At 46.2% G+C, this 17,954-nt stretch overlaps 1 protein-coding gene across 2 annotated transcripts in view; it reads right to left on the reverse strand.

Annotated features, from left to right (window-relative positions):
• Positions 1-17,954, reverse strand: part of RANBP10 (RAN binding protein 10) — a 65,220-nt gene that overhangs the window by 47,013 nt on the left and 253 nt on the right. For both annotated transcript variants that reach the window (XM_021705748.1, XM_021705747.1), the window contains exon 2: positions 17,075-17,186. In XM_021705748.1, the coding sequence (XP_021561423.1) occupies positions 17,075-17,186 (112 nt within the window). The remainder of the gene's footprint in view (positions 1-17,074; positions 17,187-17,954) is intronic.

Here is a 17,954-nt window from a genome sequence, read left to right on the forward strand (position 1 = left end):
ATGTTGGGGTGCCTGGGTGGCTCAGTCAGTTAAGCATCCAACTCTTGATTTCGGCTCAGGTCATGATCTTGGGGTCATGAATCAAGCCCTGTAACAGGCTCCATGCTCATCTCTCCCTCTGCTCCTCCCCCCATTCATGCTCTCTCTCTCTCAAATAAATAAATAAAATCTTTAAAAAATTACACTATGTTTTTAAAATGCTTAATTTTTAACAAAGAATTACCATATGATCCAGCAATTCCACTTCCAGGTATATACCCAAAAGAACTGAAAACAGGGAGTTGAACAGGTATTTGTACACTCATGTTCATAGCAGCATTATTCACAACAGCCAAAAGGTGAAAGCAAACCAAACCAAGTGTCTACTGCTGAATGGATGAATGGATAAACCGAATGTGACATATATACACAATGGAATATTACTCAGCCTTAAAAAGGAAGAAACTATGGGGCGCCTGGCTGGCTCAGTTGGAACAGCATGCAACTCTTGGGGTTGTGAGTTCAAGCCCCATGTTGGGTATAAAGATTACTTAAATATAACTTTTTGGGGACGCCTGGGTGGCTCAGTCATTAAGCGTCTGCCTTCGGCTCGGGTCATGATCCCAGGGTTCTGGTATCAAGCCCTGCGTCAGGCTCCCTACTCAGCGTGAAGCCTGCTTCTCCCTCTTCCACTCCCCCTGCTTGTGTTCCCTCTCTCGCTGTGTCTCTCTCTGTCAAATAAATAAATAAAATCTTAAAAAATAATAATAAATACAACTTTAAAAAAAAAAAAGGAAGGAAATTCTGACATATACTACAACATGGATGAACCTTGAAGACATTATACTAAGAGAAATAAGTCAGTCACAAAAAGACAAATTCTGGGGGCACCTGGGTGGCTCAGTTAGTTAAGTATCTGACTTCAGCTCAGGTCATCTCAGGATGGAATGGAGCCCAGCATAGGGCTCCCCGCTCAGGGGAGTCTGCTTGCCGCTCCCCCTGCTCGTGCTCACACTCTCTTTCTCTCTCTCTCAAATTAAAAAAAAAAAGGGGGGGGGTGCCTGGGTGGCTCAGTTGATTGAGCATCTGCCTTCGGCTCCGGTCATGATCCCAGGGTCCTGGGATCGAGTCCCACATCAGGCTCCCTGTTCAGCGGGAAGTCTGCTTCTCCCTCTGACCCTACCCCCCTCATGCTCTCTCGTTCTCTCTCTCCCTCTGTAATAAATAAATAAAATCTTAAAAAAAAAAATTAAAGACAAGGGGCGCCTGGGTGGCTCAGTTGGTTAAGCGTCTGCCTTCGGCTCAGGTCATGATCCCAGGGTCCTGAGATCAAGCCCCACGTCTGGGCTCCCTGGTCAACGGGGAGCCTGCTTCTCCCTCTCCTTCTGCCTGCTGCTCTCCCTGCTTGTGTGCTCTCTCTCTCTCTGCCAAATAAATAAAATCTTTTTTTTTTTTAAAGACAAATTTGGCTTGATTCCACTTACACAAGGTATCTAGAGTAGTCAAATTCATAAAAACAGAAAGTAAAATGGTGTTTGCCAGGGCCTAGGGGGAGAATCAGGAGTTACTGTTTAATGGGGACAGTTTCAGTTTGGGAAGACGAAAAAGCTCTGGAGATGGACGGTGGAGATGGTTGCACAACAATGTGAATGTACTTAATGACACTGAACTGTACACTTAAGAATGATTCAAACGGTAGATTTTATGTTATGTATGTTTTACCACAATAAATAAATGAATATATATCAATGCAGCTGCCCCTCTTCCCCAAAAAAGGTTCAAGTTCACTATCATCAGCTATAATATTTGTTATTACATAAAATCTTTTCCTCTCTTCAAGCTTGGGGATTTAGGGTCCAAGGAGACAATACCTTCACCTGTTCATTCTTTCAGCGGTGTCATCTCTGGCCAAAAATCCAGCATGTGGCTATGTGTTTATTCAATTCTGATATCCCCCAAAGACCAATCCCCCAAATCATCCAAACACAAGAGAAGGAGCCTAAGTTTATAGGCTCAAATCCTATGTCTTATGCTACAATGAACAGAACTGATGCAAGGCCTGATGTTGCCTACCTCAGGATGCAGGAGCTATAGGAAGGAGCCCCCAGCCCTCAGAGGAAAAGCACAGAGCCACAGCAGTGCTGGGCACATATGAACATTCAACAAACCCCTAGTGTTCATCCACTCACGGTCTGGTGAACTTTATCACCCAAGTCACAGGGTCTTTCCCAGCCACATTTCAAAGGAACCTAAGTTTCTAGCTGGTATGAAATCATAACAGAGCTACATGATAGGTTAAGTGAGCTCTGAACTCAGTCACAACACCCCCAGTACTATTCTCCCCTCTTGCCGACACTGGACTTCAGCAGTGAGATTAAATGACCTACACTCACAAAGCTAGTGACTTACAGGCATAGGGGAAGTCTATTTCTCCATCTACTCATGAAAAATCTAAGGAGGCCTGATGTTCCCTCTCAATCACCAACAAAGGACACATGTAGTGCTTTGCCTGGTCTTAGACTCATATGGTCCCAGCTCTCTGACAGGCTGACAAGAATGGGGTAAAACAATAAGGAAAGAGCATAATGAAAATCCCAAATCCACATATGTTCTCCTGGATACATACAGAAGTATCTGTGCTTCCAGGCAGCACTGACATTACCTCTCCTCTGTGGATCTCTGGTGGCATCTCAAAACGAATGGGTTGTTAGGAGCTGTTGAATCCTTGCTAAAGTTGAGTAATTCAGTAAAAACAGGTGTGGTAAGTTTCTTTTTATAGAGGCCCTTGAGACCATTCACCCACTCCATAAAGATCTTCTGTGCCCAATATGGTGCTGGGGACACAAGGATAGGGGCCTGAATTTAGTCCCTGACAGTTTCCAGTGGCAAGTCAGGGGCAAGCCAAAGATTCAGAGTGCACTGCCTTGGGGATTCCCAAAGGAAGTGAAGGCTGAGCCAAGACCTGGTAAGCAGTGAGGGGAGAAAAAGGAGCACGTTCCATGCAGAAGCAGCAGAATGTACTGAGGCATAGTGGCAAGAACGCAGCCCCATAATCAAGGAATGGAGAGAAATTAGCGTGGCTGGGTCACAGCTTGGGCAGACCTAAAAAGAGCCAAAGCTGGTGCAGGAAACTGGCTATTCATGCACAGCTTGCATGCTAGCTTAAGGAGTTTGAACTTCATGGAAGGTCAAAAGGAAGCTGCAGAAAGGATTTAGAAAAGGGTGCAGCTGATCAAACCACTGATATTTGTAAAACGGATTGAAGAGGCAAAACTAGAGGCTACCCAAATCATCCCAGTGGAAGATGACAGGGCTGGACAAGGACAGAAGCAGTGAGGATGGCAAGGCACAGAGAGCCAAATGCTCTCTTTTTTTTAAAGATTTTATCTTTAAGTAATCTCTACACCCAATGTGGGGCTCGAACTTACAACCCCGAAGTCAAGAGAGTCGCATGCTCTACTGACTGAGCCAGCCAGGCACCCCTGAGCCAAGTGCTCTTTAGAACACAGTGAACTTATGCAAGGGGGAGGAGCTGCCCTGGACACAGCCCAGCACAACCAGTCACCATAGAAAGGGCAATTCTCTGAGACCCACTTGCAAACTTTGGAGCCCAAGTGCTTGGCCTATCAGTAGTAGCCCTTCTCCAGCTCTACTCCAACCTTAGCATTTACACTGTGTGCAAACAGCAGAACAAAAAACAAACCTGTATCAGAGCAAATGTACCACACAAGCCCAGATACAAATCTCACCCCTGCCACTGAGTTCACCATATGCCCAAATCAGCTTGTCAGAGACTGTTCCTCAGCTACCACAATCAGTCCAGAGAGGCTTCAGGGTAGCCATTGAACAAGATCCTGGGCACGGTGCTGGGAGGGCTGCTGGTGGACACTGGACAACTCCACTGTGCTTTAGTTCATGCACTAGAGGCTTTTCTAGCATTGGAATCAGGTAAGATAGGCCATTTTTTAAAAAAGATTTTATTTATTTTATTTGAGGAAAAGAGAGAGAAAGCACAAGCAGGGGAAGAGGCAGAGGGAGAGTGAGAAGCAGGCTCCCTGAGCCCAACATGGGGCTCGATCCCAGGACCCCGGGATCATGACCTGAGCTGAAGGCAGACACTTGACCGACTGAGCCACCCAGGCACCCCAAAATAGGACATTTTTGAAGGCCTGGATCTTGGGACTTCTAAAAACAAGGGCCTGTTTACTGGGGATTGCCGAGGAAAAAGGAGGTGAGCATTTGCTTCCTTCTTGGTAATGTGTCAGACAATGCTAGAACACTAACAGGTACGAGCTGCCTTGGTCACCTGGGAGGGAGGCCACTGGGGTTCTCACTCCCTAAGCAGATAACTGGAGTAGACAGAGCTTACCTCTCCTATATTTAGCATCTCCACTAGGGCTTTCTTTTCAAGCAGCAGGATATATCTGAGGAGCTTGGGGGTAAAGTTATTACCCCACATCATGACTGAAAGTAGGATAAAGCCATCTGATTTACTCCTTTCTTCCATATGGCAGCAAAATGGAGAATACCGTTTGTCATAGAGGTGGGACAGCCAGTAAATGTAGAGGGACAACAGATGATAAGTTCTTCACGGCAGTGAGACAAGTTGGCCTCTACCTTCTCAGTTTCTACTTCACTGCCAAAACCACAACACAAGCTAGAGCTAGAAGAGCAACTCCGTCTCTCTGTGGGGCTCCAGAGAGAAAAGGGCCACAAGCGAGCACAGCTCTGGCCAAGCTGGAGAGCAGGACAGAGGATGAGCAGCAGCTCTGGCAAGACCCTCAGCTGACCACACAGCCAGGTCCGCCCTCAGCTGACCACACAGCCAGGTCCGCCCTCAAGCTGTCACCATATCCTGCAGGCAGCAGAGGCAAACTGGGGCCCTGGAAAATGACCTACAATGAAAATGGACTGGTGGTTTCTGGGGCCCATGCTGCCCTCCACCTGCCTCTGCTGACTCTCCCACAAAAGCAACAGTCTGCTGAAACCCCGCAGTCACGCGGAGATGTGAGCATAGTCAGCTTGGATTCTTCTTTTTTCTCTTCGGTTTTCCAGATTTTCTACAATTACTTTGATAGTCACAGAAAAATCATTTTCCAGAGCCAGCTGATGACCACACACTGAGGAGGTTGTTGGCTCTCACCCATCAGACTCTCCCTGGCTTGTCCCAGGGCAACATTTCAGTGCCAGAGGGACACGGTGGAGGACCTGGTTTTCATAGTCAGCTCCTCAGTACACCCACTTCCCTGAGCTTTGACAGGAGGGCAGAGGCTGTATGGGAAGAGCACACCTTCAGAAACGGCAGGAAATTGTCAAAATCCCTGCTCAGTAGAGGAGCTGGAGCTCTGGCTCACATAGTACCAGGTAAGTCCCAAGCGCAACCCAGAGCACACACCCAGAAAACCCTCCTGCTCAGCACAGTGACACTGGCTCAGCACATCTCCAACTGACTGGAGATTCTTCCATGACCCAGACTGTTTACTGGGGATTGCCGAGGAAAAAGGAGGTGAGCAGAGGACAGGACTGGTAGTGAACAGAGGACAGGACCTTAGAAACCAGACCTCTGGAGTCTCAAACCCTCCAGGGACATACAACAAGGCCTGGGGTGAGGAGAACACACTTTGCTGTTATCACCCATCCAGTCCTGAGAGACAGCCTGGAGCACTCTACACTCTACACTGGGAACCTCTTTGGCAACATTTGACACTCCCTTCCTGCCTCCCGAAGAGAAGCTCCTGAAGAGTTTTAAAGTGACAGGAACACTTTGCAGCAGGGCTCCAGAGACAACATCCCAGACTCTTGGAAGTCTCAGACACTCCAGCCTAATTCAGGACTGTGGGTCTCGCATTTCACCCCACATCTCAAGTTCCCTATCAGAAGAGGAGAGGTTGGACTAAAGGGCTCCTAAAATCCTTCCCTGGTCTGACCTAGAGACTTCAATCCTTGGCAGAATAATGTCTGGATACTGTTACAAATGTGCTATACCCAGATGCAAGCCCAAGATGGTGTAGACCCTGAAATGGCAATCAAAAAGCCACCAAGAAGACATCAAAAGAAAAGGAAATTACAGACCAATATACTTTATAGATGCAAAAATCCCCAACAAAATTGTAGCAAACCAAATCCAACAATGTATTAAAAGGATTACACACCATGACCAAGCGGGATTTATAGCATGAAGGCAAGGGTGGTTCAACATTAAGAAAATCAACCAATATAATAAACCACATTAATAGAACTAAGGAAAAACATTCATATGATCATCTCATTTGATCCAGGAAAAAACAAAATTCAACACTCCTTCATTATACAAGCACACAGAAAAGTAGGAATAAAACAGAACTTTCTCAACATGATAAAGGCTATTTATGAAAACCCAATGGTGAGAGGCTGAAAGCTTTTCCCCTAAGATTAGAATAAAACAAATATGCCCACCTTTCACCACTACTATTCAACACTGCACTGGAAGTCCTAGCTAGAGCAATCAGTCAATAAAAAGAAATAAAAGGCATTCAAATAAGAAAAGGATAAGTAAAACTATCTCTATTTGCAGATGACATGATCTTGTAAAAAAGAAAAAATCTTAAAAAGATCTTATAAAAAATCCCCAAAGGTTCACAGAAAGCTGTTACAGGATATAAGATCAACACACACAAAACAGATGTGTTTCTATACACTAACACTGAACAATCTAAAGAGGAAATTAAAAAAATAATTCCATTTATAATATAGCATCAAACAAGTAAAATACTTGGGAATAAATTTAGCCAAGGAAGCAAAAGACTCCTACACTAAAAACTATAGAACAGTGCTAAAGGAAATTAAATTAGACACAAATAAATGGAAAGACATCATGTGTTCATGGATTGGAAGACTTAATATTGTTAAGATAAAGAGTATTGTGAATACTCTCCAAATTGACCCCAAAAGTCAATGCAATCCCTACCAAAATTCCATAGTGTTTTTTGCAGAAATGGAAAAGTCAATCTTCAAAATCATATGAATATGCAAGGGACCCCAAGTAGCTAAAACAATCTTGAAAAAGGAAGAACAAAGTTAAAGGATTCACACTTCCTGAATTTAGAACTTACTAGAATACTACAGTAATCAAAACAGTGTGGTACTGGCATAAGGTAGATGCATAGACAAATGGAAGAGAATTTAAATAGAATTAAATATAAATAGAATTTATTTATTTATTTTTTAAGATTTTATTTATTTATTTGACAGAGAGAGACACAGCGAGAGAGGGAACACAAGCAGGGGGAGCGGGAGAGGGAGAAGCAGGCTTCCCGCGGAGCAGGGAGTCCGATGCGGGGCTCGATCCCAGGACCCTGGGATCATGACCTGAGCTGAAGGCAGACGCTTAACGACTGAGCCACCCAGGCACCCCTAAATAGAATTTATATCCAGATATAAACCTATATCTATCACCAAATTACTTTCAACAAGGGTGCTAAGTCCATTCAACGGGGAAAGAATTATCTTTTCAACAACTGGTGCCAGGGGGCACCTGGGTGGCTCAGTTGGTGAAGCATCTGACTCCTGATTTAGGAGTCATGATCTCAGGGTTGTGGGATGGAGCCCCACCTCAGGCTCCACACTGGGCTGGGAGCCTGCTTGGGATTCTCTTTCCCTCTCCCTCTGCCCCTCCCCCATTCTCTGGGCGGGGGAACACAATGGGTGCTAGGACAACTGGACTTCTACATGCAATGAATGAAGTTGAACCCCTCCTTCATACCATATGTAAAAATTAACAAAAATGGATCAACAATCTAAATTTAAGAGCCAAAAACTATAAAATTCTTAGAAGAAAACAGGGAAAAGCTTCATGACCTTGGGTCTGGCAATGGATTCTTAGACGAGACGCGGAAAACATGAGCAACGAAAGAAAAAAATAGATAAACTGCATTTCATCAAAATTAAAACTTTTAGGGCGCCTGGCTGGCTCAGTCAGTACAGCACACAACTCTTGATCTCAGGGTTGTGAGTTCAAGCCCCACATTAGGCGTGGAGCCTACTTAAAAGAAATTTTTTTTCATTAAAAAAATTAAAACTTTTGTGCATCAAAAAACATCAAGAAAGTGAAAAAGATAACCTAGAAAATGGGAGAAAATATTTGCAAATCATTTATCTGATAAGGGTTTAATACCCAAAATATAAAGAGGGACTCAAGGGGCACCTGGGTGGCTCAGTTGGTTAAGCGACTGACTCTTGATTTCAGCTCAGGTCATGATCTCAGGGTCGTGAGATGGAGCCCTGTGTCGAGCTGTGTTCTGTACTCAGCAGGGAGTCTGCTTCTTTCCCTCTCCCTCTGCCCCTACCCCGCTTCACATGCTCGTGCACTTTCTAAAATAAACAAACAAATCTTAAAAAAAAAAAGGGGGGGTAGGTGGGAGGATGGGTTAGCCTGGTGATGGGTATTAAAGAGGGCACGTTCTGCATGGAGCACTGGGTGTTATACGCAAACAATGAATCATGGAACACTACATCAAAAACTAATGATGTAATGTATGGTGATTAACATAACATAATAATAATAAAAAAAAAGAGGGACTCAAACAAATACTTCTATGCCAATGTTCACTTCTATGCACCATTATTCACAACAGCCAACAGATGGGGAAAAAAAACCCAAGTGTCCATCAACAGATGAACAGATAAACAAAATGTGGTACATACGTACAGCCATAAAAAGGAATGGTTCTGATACATATCACAACATAAACCTTGAAAACATTATGCTAAGTGAAATAAACAAGACATAAAAGGACAATATTGTACGATTCCAGTAATATGAAATATCTAGAATAGGCAAGTTCATAAAAACAGAAGGTTACCAGGGGCTGGGAGGAGGAGGAAATAGGGAATTATTGCTTAATGGGTACAGAGTTTCTGTTTGGGTGATGAAAAAGTTTTGGAAAATAGATAGTGGTAATGATTGCATAAGACTGTGAATATAATTAATATCAATGAATTGTACATTTAAAATTGTTAAAATAACACATTTTACGTCATATATATATGTGTGTGTGTGTGTGTGTGTGTGTGGTATGATATCATACCACACACACACACACACACACACACACGTGCGCACACAGTCACCAAGAACACCCCCAGGGCCCTGCATGCCAGCATTAGCCTCATCTGGCTTTTCCAGATGAGACAAGGAAACCTTGGCACACAGCACAGTGGAAAGCATCAGAGTATTCTGGCCTCATGTCAGGGCCAGAAGAAAGAAGTCCTTCACCATAAGCAAACAGCAGATGACAAGAGCGAAAAACACACACCTAGCTCTTTTTTATTTTCTATCAATTTCATCTTAGAAAGTGGATTTTACAGGCTGGCAAGTCCCCAGGCACTTTTAATAAATACTGCTTAAGATATATGAACAAATGACCATGGGACCTGAACTTTTTTTTTTTAAGATTTTATTTATTTATTTGTCAGAGAGAGAGAGAGAGAGAGCGCGCGCACACAAGCAGGGGTAGTGGCAGGCAGAGAGAGAAGCAGGCTCCCTGCTGAGCGAGGAGCCCAATGTGGGACTCGATCCTAGGACCCCGAGATCACGACCCAAGCCAAAACCAAGAGTGGGACGCTCAACCAACCAAGCCATCCAGGTGCCCCTGTCTCTCTGCTTTTTTAAATGTACACTGTGTCAGGTACTGAAAAATCCTATGTATTACTTACATTTTGGCCAAAAAAAAAAAAAAAAAGCAAATATAACTACTAATAAACTCCTGGCACAACAGATGTTATTAAAAGAGAACATTCTATAAAATAGCCTATGTCAATTTCAGACAGGCTTTGTAAACTGGATTATAACCTGTTCTACCCAGCAAACCATCACCTCTGCTTCTTTCCTTTTGGTTCAGCTCCACCTCAGCAATGTCCTCCAGAAGAGACGAGCTGAGCCTTTAGACCACCTGGGCACAACTGCCTTTCTCCTCTCTCCATTGGTTCTCATCTTCCATCTTCCAACTGCCTCCGCCCCTCTAACCAAAAAATAGCAGCTGCCTTCTGCAATGCACATTAAGAAAATTTCTGGGGCTCTGTCTGGATAAGGATGAGCACTGTTATCAATCAGTAACATGTGCCACGGAAGTTGAGCAGGCAGATGAGGTATCTGAGCCTTGACACTTGACATCCCCATAACCTAAAATAAACTTCTCTGGAATCCCAGGCCACCCCTAAGGTCCGAGAGGTAGGAGAGGAAGAGAGAACAAGAGGGGTGCAAAAGACTTACCCAGCCCCTCCCCCACTTCCCTACACAGTCCAGAGCTATTCTTTCTGGCCCCTTCATGATAGAGGGGCTGGATTCTGTTCCATCACCAAGTTCTCCAGCCTCATTTCTAGCAATAAAGCCATGACCTCACATTTCAACAAAATGCCAGGATCCTGGAGCTAGAGACATTTCATATGGATTTTGAGCAGTTTCTGGACATCTTTGCCTTTAGACATAGTGTTATCCACCCCTCTCCCAGTATCAGTCCTTTCTTTCCAATTTGACCCTGACCACAAAGACCCACACAGGGAACCTTGATTCTTTCCCAATGGCCCCAGAATAGGATGACACACCATGCTTGCCATGCAGAGCTACTGAGTCCATCCTCCTGCGCTCTACCCTGATGAGCTCCTGCTTCCCCTCTAACAGGGAATCTCCCTTACATGGTGACCCGTTTAGGGAAAAGAACAAACATTCCAGGGGTCCCTGGGTGGCTCAGTTGTTAAGCGTCTGCCTTCAGCTCAGGTCATGATCCCAGGGTCCTGGGATAGAGCCCTGCATCAGGCTCCCTGCTTGGCGGGAAGCCTGCTTCTCCCTCTCCCACTCCCCCTGCTTGTGTTCCCTCTCTTGCTATGTCTCTCTCTGTCAAATAAAGAAATAAAGAAATAAAATCTTTTGAAAAGAAAAGAACAAACATTCCAGAAAACACAAAAACAGTGAGGGCAGGAATTGGGCAGAAGGGATATACAGTGAATTTTAGGAATTTCTCCAGAGGCTGATGCTCGATTAAGGAAGTCCCCAGTTACAAAGGAAGTCATACTTCTCACTCTCACCTCCCAGCTTGGAGCCCGGGGGGTGACACACAGTGAGCAAGGAGGTCCCAGGAAAGCCCAGACGTGCTCAGTGCAGGAACAAGTCCTTCCAGAAAAGTGGACATCATGTGGACTTCAGTACTCTCACCCTGTATCAGAGCTACACCACAGTAAGCCCAGCTAGACCTGGGCTTTAACCCCCAACACAAGTAAGCAATACAAACACTCCAAGATGTTCCAGAGTCCAAATACTCCATGTCTCCAGAAATAGTGCAATGTGTTTCCAGGGAGAGATGCAGCCCACAGCTCAGCATCTGCCCGTGATGCCATTAGAACTGGAGGGCAGTCAGGAAGAACAGGGCACAACCACCATCTGTATCTGTCTTGGGCAAAGACAGAACCTACTTCTCAGGACAGGCAGGACAAAGCCTTCCCCAGGTCCACAGATGAGCACCTACTTCTCAATGGCACTGCAAAATGCACAGACTGGAACAAGGGAACCCAGGGTGAGGGGCCAGCCACATGCTGTCTCTAGGCTGGAGGGCCTGAGCTCAAGTTGCTCTCCAGATCAGGAACATGGCAGGTGAGATCTTGATTGAGTGAGTGGCTCTCTGGGTCTCCATGGGAAATTCTGGACAGAGTTGTCTTTTAGGTGGAACTTGGAAAAAACCAAGCACAGGCCGAGTCCTTTCACCCCCAGGAAGCCTCTCTGGCCACCAGTCTTCAACATCCCTCCTCTGTATCTTACCATACAGGAGAAAGACCAGCCAAGAGAGAGAAGACATATGCTTTGGGAAAACTATGCCTAGAGTGTGGGACCTAAAGCTACTGGCCCACACTAGACAGGGCTCTCAGCCTGAGAAGCTGACTGAACCACAGCAGCAATCTCTTCTGCCCTATCCACTCTCAGAAGTGTGGGCAGATCCAAAGTCCTCAAACACTGCTACTGCCCTCTGGATAAAGGCCATGCTCCTTGGCCAAAGCCATACAAGGTATTTCCAATCTGGCCCTTGCCTACCTCATGTTCTGTGCTCCTCATCTTTTTATACACTACTCCTTCTGCCTGGAGCATCTGCTTCTCAATAAAGTGAAAACCTGGAACTCTCTAATTCATCCTTCCAGATTTAGCATCATTACCTCTTCTGTGAAGGTTTTCCCAAACTTTCAGGTACAGGAGGAAGACCAACCTCTGGGCCACCCCTGGGTAAAGCGCACACTATGGACTGGCCTTTTCTACACCACCCTGTAAGGTTGTATGTGTAGGCATATCTGCCTCCTCTCTAGATGAGCCTCATGCCTGTGCTCCTGAGGCCCAGCCTGGCATTGGGACTAAACTATGGGTACCTCACTGTGGTGTACAGAATTAATGAAGAGTGCTTTGCTGCCTGGCCAAAGGAAGTCAGCTTGCAAGTTCAAGCAAAGGCAGACTAGCTGTGGCCAGGGCCTGGGCCTGGGCACCAGCTACAGAGAAGAGCCCCCCGCCCAACTCCATCCAGTGCTCCAGCCCAGGCTTGCTGTTCTTGGGTAGAGCCACCCATCACATGTCAGGACGCTGCTGCCGCCGGGATGATGTTATAGTCTATTTTGAGGGTCACACTGGAGCATCTGTCAGCCTGGCCAGCCACACCCTCCATGTGTCATCACTAAGAGCTGGGGACACCCACAGGTCCACAAACTCTGCCTGAGCAAGTCATTTCCCCTAGGGACCCTCAGCTTCAGGGTCTCCACTGGCTTTCTAACAAGATCAACGCGGATGCCCTTATCTCTTGGCACCCCTGGCAGGGCTCTGATGTCTCCTCACCCCGCCAGACTCAACTCCTGACGTTCCCAGCTCTGGTGACTCGGCAAAATGCAGCTGAAGTCCATCAGCTTGTATCAAGCTCTTAGCTCAAATGTAGCTCCTCCTTCTTTAGCCCTCTCTTATATTTAAGGAGTGCCCAGAAGGCCAGCACCCTGACTTCAAGCCAGTTACAAACCAGACTCATTTTAGGTCCAACAGGTATCACCTACTGAGAAACTCCTACTCATCCCTCAAAACCAAACCCACACTCTGCCTCCTCTTGCAGAGAATATTTCAGTCTACTCTCTGCTGAGTGGCCGAAGGCTTCCTGAGAACAAAGCTGGCCTGTGCTGGCTTTACCTTTATTCTCCCTGCACCCAGCCTGGCACACAGTAGGTATGAATAAATACTCCATGAACCCCTGAAATGAAACTTTCTAACTAGACTAGATTAGCATTTCTTCTACAAAAGCCATCATCAGAACAAAGGCCTTTCTAGAAAATGACATTGATATCCGGGTTCATAAACACCTTTTACAAATGTACTTAAATCTACAGAAAAACAAGTTTACAGATTCAGTAAATCAAGCCCAGTACAGAGTATGCCACATTTCTCTGGCCCCACTCAGCACTAAACACCTTGGAGCTCTGTCTCCTAAGAACACTGTGACCCCTAAGAATCCAACTGGACATTCCTTCACTCTACCCAGGGAATGAACTCAATGGGGAAAGGCAGCAGCAGCATGGACACATATGTCTGGGATCAGGCAAGGGCATCTAACAAGTTAGGCTACTCCACTGCAAACCCAAAGCCATGCTGCCAGAGCAGGTCACCAAACATCCTAGGGGTTCAGGACTCACTCACAAAACAGATACATTATCAGGGCACCTGGGTGGCTCAGTCAGTTGAGTGGCTGACTCTTGATTTAGACTCAGGTCATCATCTTGGGGTCCTGGGATCGAGCCCTGCTTCAAGTCGGCTTCTGCTTCTCCCTCTCCCTCTACCCCTCCCCCACCCCAGGTCATACTTCCTCTCAACTAAATAAATAAAATCCTTTTTTTTTTTTTAAGATTTTATTTATTTATTTGACAGAGAGAGAGAGCACAAGCAGGGAGAGCGGAGGGCAGAGGGAGAGGGCGAAGCAGGCTTCCCGCTGAGCAAGGAGCCCAATGCGGGACTCCATCCCAGGACCCTGGGATCATGACCTGAGCCGAGGGCAGACGCTTGACCGACTGAGCCACCCAGGTACCCAAATAAGATCTTTTTTAAAAAAGGGGGCGCCTGGGTGGCTCAGTCGGTCAAGCATCTGCCTTCAGCTCAGGTCATGATCCCAGGGTCCTGGTTTCGAGCACCGCATCTGGCTCTCTGCTTGGCGGGGAGCCTGCTTCTCCCTCTCCCTCTGCCTGCTGCTCTGCCTAGTTGTGTGCTCTCTCTCTCTCTAATAAATAAATAAAACCTTTAAAAAAAAAAGGGGGGGTTTGTTTTTTTTTTTTAAAGATTTTATTTATTTATTTGAGAGAGAGAGCAAGCACATGAGAGGGGAGAGGGTCAGAGGGAGAAGCAGACTCCCTGCCGAGCAGGGAGCCCGATGCGGGACTCGATCCAGGGACTCCAGGATCATGACCTGAGCCGAAGGCAGTCGCTTAACCAACTGAGCCACCCAGGCGCCCAAAAAAGGTATTTTTTAAAAAAAGGATTTTCTCTCTCTCCCTCCTCCCTCTAAAACAAACCTTTAAAAAATAAATAAAATCTAAAAACAAACAAATAAAAAAAAGATACATTATCATCTGCTCCAGGCACTTTCCAGAGATGCCGTGAGGCTGGAACTAGATCATAAAGGAAAGCTATACAACTGGTTAACACCTGGGCCATGGACCAAACCCAGGTCAGAAACACACCTCCAATACTGATAGGAAACAAAAAATGAGCTGATCATTTCCTGCCCTATAACTTCCCTTGGCCTCCTCAAAACCACATCTGACCCCCCCCATACTAATATCTGGCTACATCCTAGCCATGAGACAGCTTTCAGGGATTCCATAAAGAGGCCACGAGGAGACATTCATTGACAGTGGTCAATTGAAGCAGGCCACTACAAGCATACAGGACCTGAGGTCTTGTTAAAACTGAGGTTTCCATGGGGCGCCTGGGTGGCTCAGTCGTTAAGCGTCTGCCTTCGGCTCAGGTCATGATCCCAGGGTCCTGGGATCGAGCCCCACATTGGGCTCCCTGCTCCACGGGAAGCCTGCTTCTCCCTCTCCCATTCCCCCTGCTTGTATTCCCTCTCTCACTGTGTCTCTCTCTGTCAAATACATACATACATACATACATACATACATACATAAATAAAACTGAGGTTTCCAGGGGCACCTGGGTGGCTCAGTTGTTAAGCGTCTGCCTTCGGCTCAGGTCATGATCCCAGGGTCCTGGGATCGAGCCCTGCGTCGGGCTCCCTGCTTTGCAGGAAGCCTGCTTCTCCCTCTCCTATTTCCCCTGCTTGTGTTCCCTCTCTCTCTCTGTCTCTGTCAAATAAATAAATAAATAATCTTTTAAAAAAATAAATAAATAAAACTGAGGTTTCCAGGTCAGCCTAATGGCTGTATTGCCATGTATAAAAATGCTGGGTATAGAAGCTGGGAGAAGATGCCCAACTTTCTTTAAATTTGCAGACAAAAACTACAGTAAGGACAACTAACAAGACACAGGGCCTCTTCCAGTAAGATCCACTTACAACTGAAATGTGAAAAGCCAGTTGAAGGAATCTAGGTCTCTACATTTAAACACTCCCCTTCTGAAAAAGTGTTCTCTTCTCTCACTAGCTCAGCAGTTATCTATGATTAGGACTACAGAGAAAACAATTGATTTTCCTCCCTAAAGTCTAAGAAATGCCCCTCAGTCTCTTTGGCAATATGAAACTCCAGCCACTGCCATTTCAGTCTCTACCAGAACTATTTTTGCACTGTTTGTTTTAAGAGGCCATTCTCATTCACACTAGTTCAAGCACATTATATGTATATACGTGCTTTGATCAGATGGTGGGAAGGGAAAATAGAAACTTTAAAGCCCTCCAATAATATGTTTCCTATCTGTAAATTACGTAGATAGGAATAAAAGTGAAAAGTTATTGTAATAGCATGCCATGATCAGAATTTCAGAATCACAGAATTCTGGGGTTAAAGGCAGCTTAGGTGCTGGCCTAGCTCCCCATAGTATAGACAAAGAGATTGAAGCTGCACCATCTACCCATGGCCACACAACCGTCCCAGGCAAGGATGACACAACTTCACTGAGGAAGCAGGCAAATCTCTGACTATAGCAGTCCTCCCCCAGCACAGCCCCTTGGCTGGGCATTTTGCATGCACCACAAGAGGGACAGTCCCTAAGACAGAGGAAGTACTTTGAATACTCAAGAATACATATTCAGGGTTGGCACGAAGGTCACTGGTGTAGCTGGCAAACTTCCCACATCAGACCTAAGGTCTGATGAGGAAAGCCTTTCCAAGACAGCTGAAATCATGTTATTTCATAAGTTAAACACCTGGCTTTGTCACAATCAATGGGGAAAAGGGAGACTAGGAGAAAAAGGAAAAAAAAAAATGAAAAATCTCCCCCTCTGACTTCCGGGTGTCTGCTTAGATCACCCTAAAATAAGGAGCCTCCCTAATGCTGACTTTAATGAGGACCTTCTTAAAGCTGGTCCAACTGGTGTTCAAGTCCCTGGACTGAAAAACAAGTTTATGAGCAGCAAGGTCACCTGATTCTGACCATGCGCATGCTGTTTACCCTGAGATGACAGGCCAGTGGCTACGACAGCTGTGATGAATGCTGTGAAGACTCTACTATCCCTTTGAAGCCTAAAGGGGCCTCTATGTGACTAAATGCCATAAAAAAGAACCCTGAATGCAGCAAAAGTGTGAAAGGAGGGAAGTCACAAATGCCACAGGACAGAGGGGTAAATCCCATTCTGGACACTGAATTGTTAATGTAAACTTGTTACTTGTTTCCCTGACCTGTGAGGTATCTCATTACATAATCACTAAAGAGAAGTCTTGTCCTCTACCCGCAATGCACCTACTTGCCATCAAGGGCTGCTGCTTGGACCAGGCCATGGCCAGTCAGGTAACAGAGCCAGCCCCACTATTCAACCCTCTGCAGCCCAGACCCATGCAGCTCAGCAGCTCACATCAGTCACAAGTGTCAGCCAGGAGACCTCGGACTCTGACCACAAGAAAAAGCTCAGTGCTGGGGAAAAGAAGGTGGTAAGAAGGGGCTTACCCATCTCTTCCTTTGCTGACAATCTTCACCTCAAAGTAATAAATGCCACAGGCAGCAGGTATGGGGTGGGTGGCACGCACTGAGGCAGCATCTTTGTGATTTTTGCCATGACCTAATAAGAGAGAGCAAGGAAGAAATTTCAGCAGAAAGAAATTCAGATAAAATCCTCGTTCTTTTCTGCTCCAGTGGCAACTTCACCCCTTCATGGCCAGAGGAAGCCCTTACATTGTTCGAGGAATAACTAGACAACAACTGAGCAAACACATAAACCTCCTGTGAATAGCAGCCCTGCCAGAGACACTTTCTCCCATACAAACTAAAGGAGGGTACAGGCAATGTGGATTCATCTGAGAGATTCCCAAGTGCTGCTGGCAGTCTCTCCAGAACAGAGAGAGCCCACCTGGGAGATCAGGGGAGGAGGAGGCAGATCTGGAAGTCCACCCCCCTCAACTTTAGTAAAGAACTCCAACCTCTGTGATATCTGGCAGGTGAGCAAGCCCATAGGCCTCTGGCTAATGAAGGGGATGTGACCACCCCCTTCTTCTGACACTCCCAAAACTAAGCAGTGATGAAAGGCCCAACTGGAATTGGAGCTATCCCAGGATAAGCAAGAAGGTCCTCGGGTGGAAGGTCCAGCCCAGCACTGGGTTTGGACACCTGTTGCAGTTCTCTTGACATCGGGTGTCTCAGGGCACAGCAGTCTAGGCAGTAGACCCTCGGCCTGGTCAACCTCAAAACCTTGGACACCCCGCAGGGGCCAAGGCCTAAACCGGAGCACCCAGGCCGGGGAAGGGACGTGATGGGGCAGGGGCCGGGCATCACAGCCGCCCGGCAGATGCTCTGGTCTTCCCCTCCACCCCCCTAGGCCAAACAGGCCGAT

The sequence above is a fragment of the Neomonachus schauinslandi genome, chromosome 16, assembly GCF_002201575.2.
Source record: "Neomonachus schauinslandi chromosome 16, ASM220157v2, whole genome shotgun sequence".
In the NCBI taxonomy this organism is placed as follows: domain Eukaryota; kingdom Metazoa; phylum Chordata; class Mammalia; order Carnivora; family Phocidae; genus Neomonachus; species Neomonachus schauinslandi.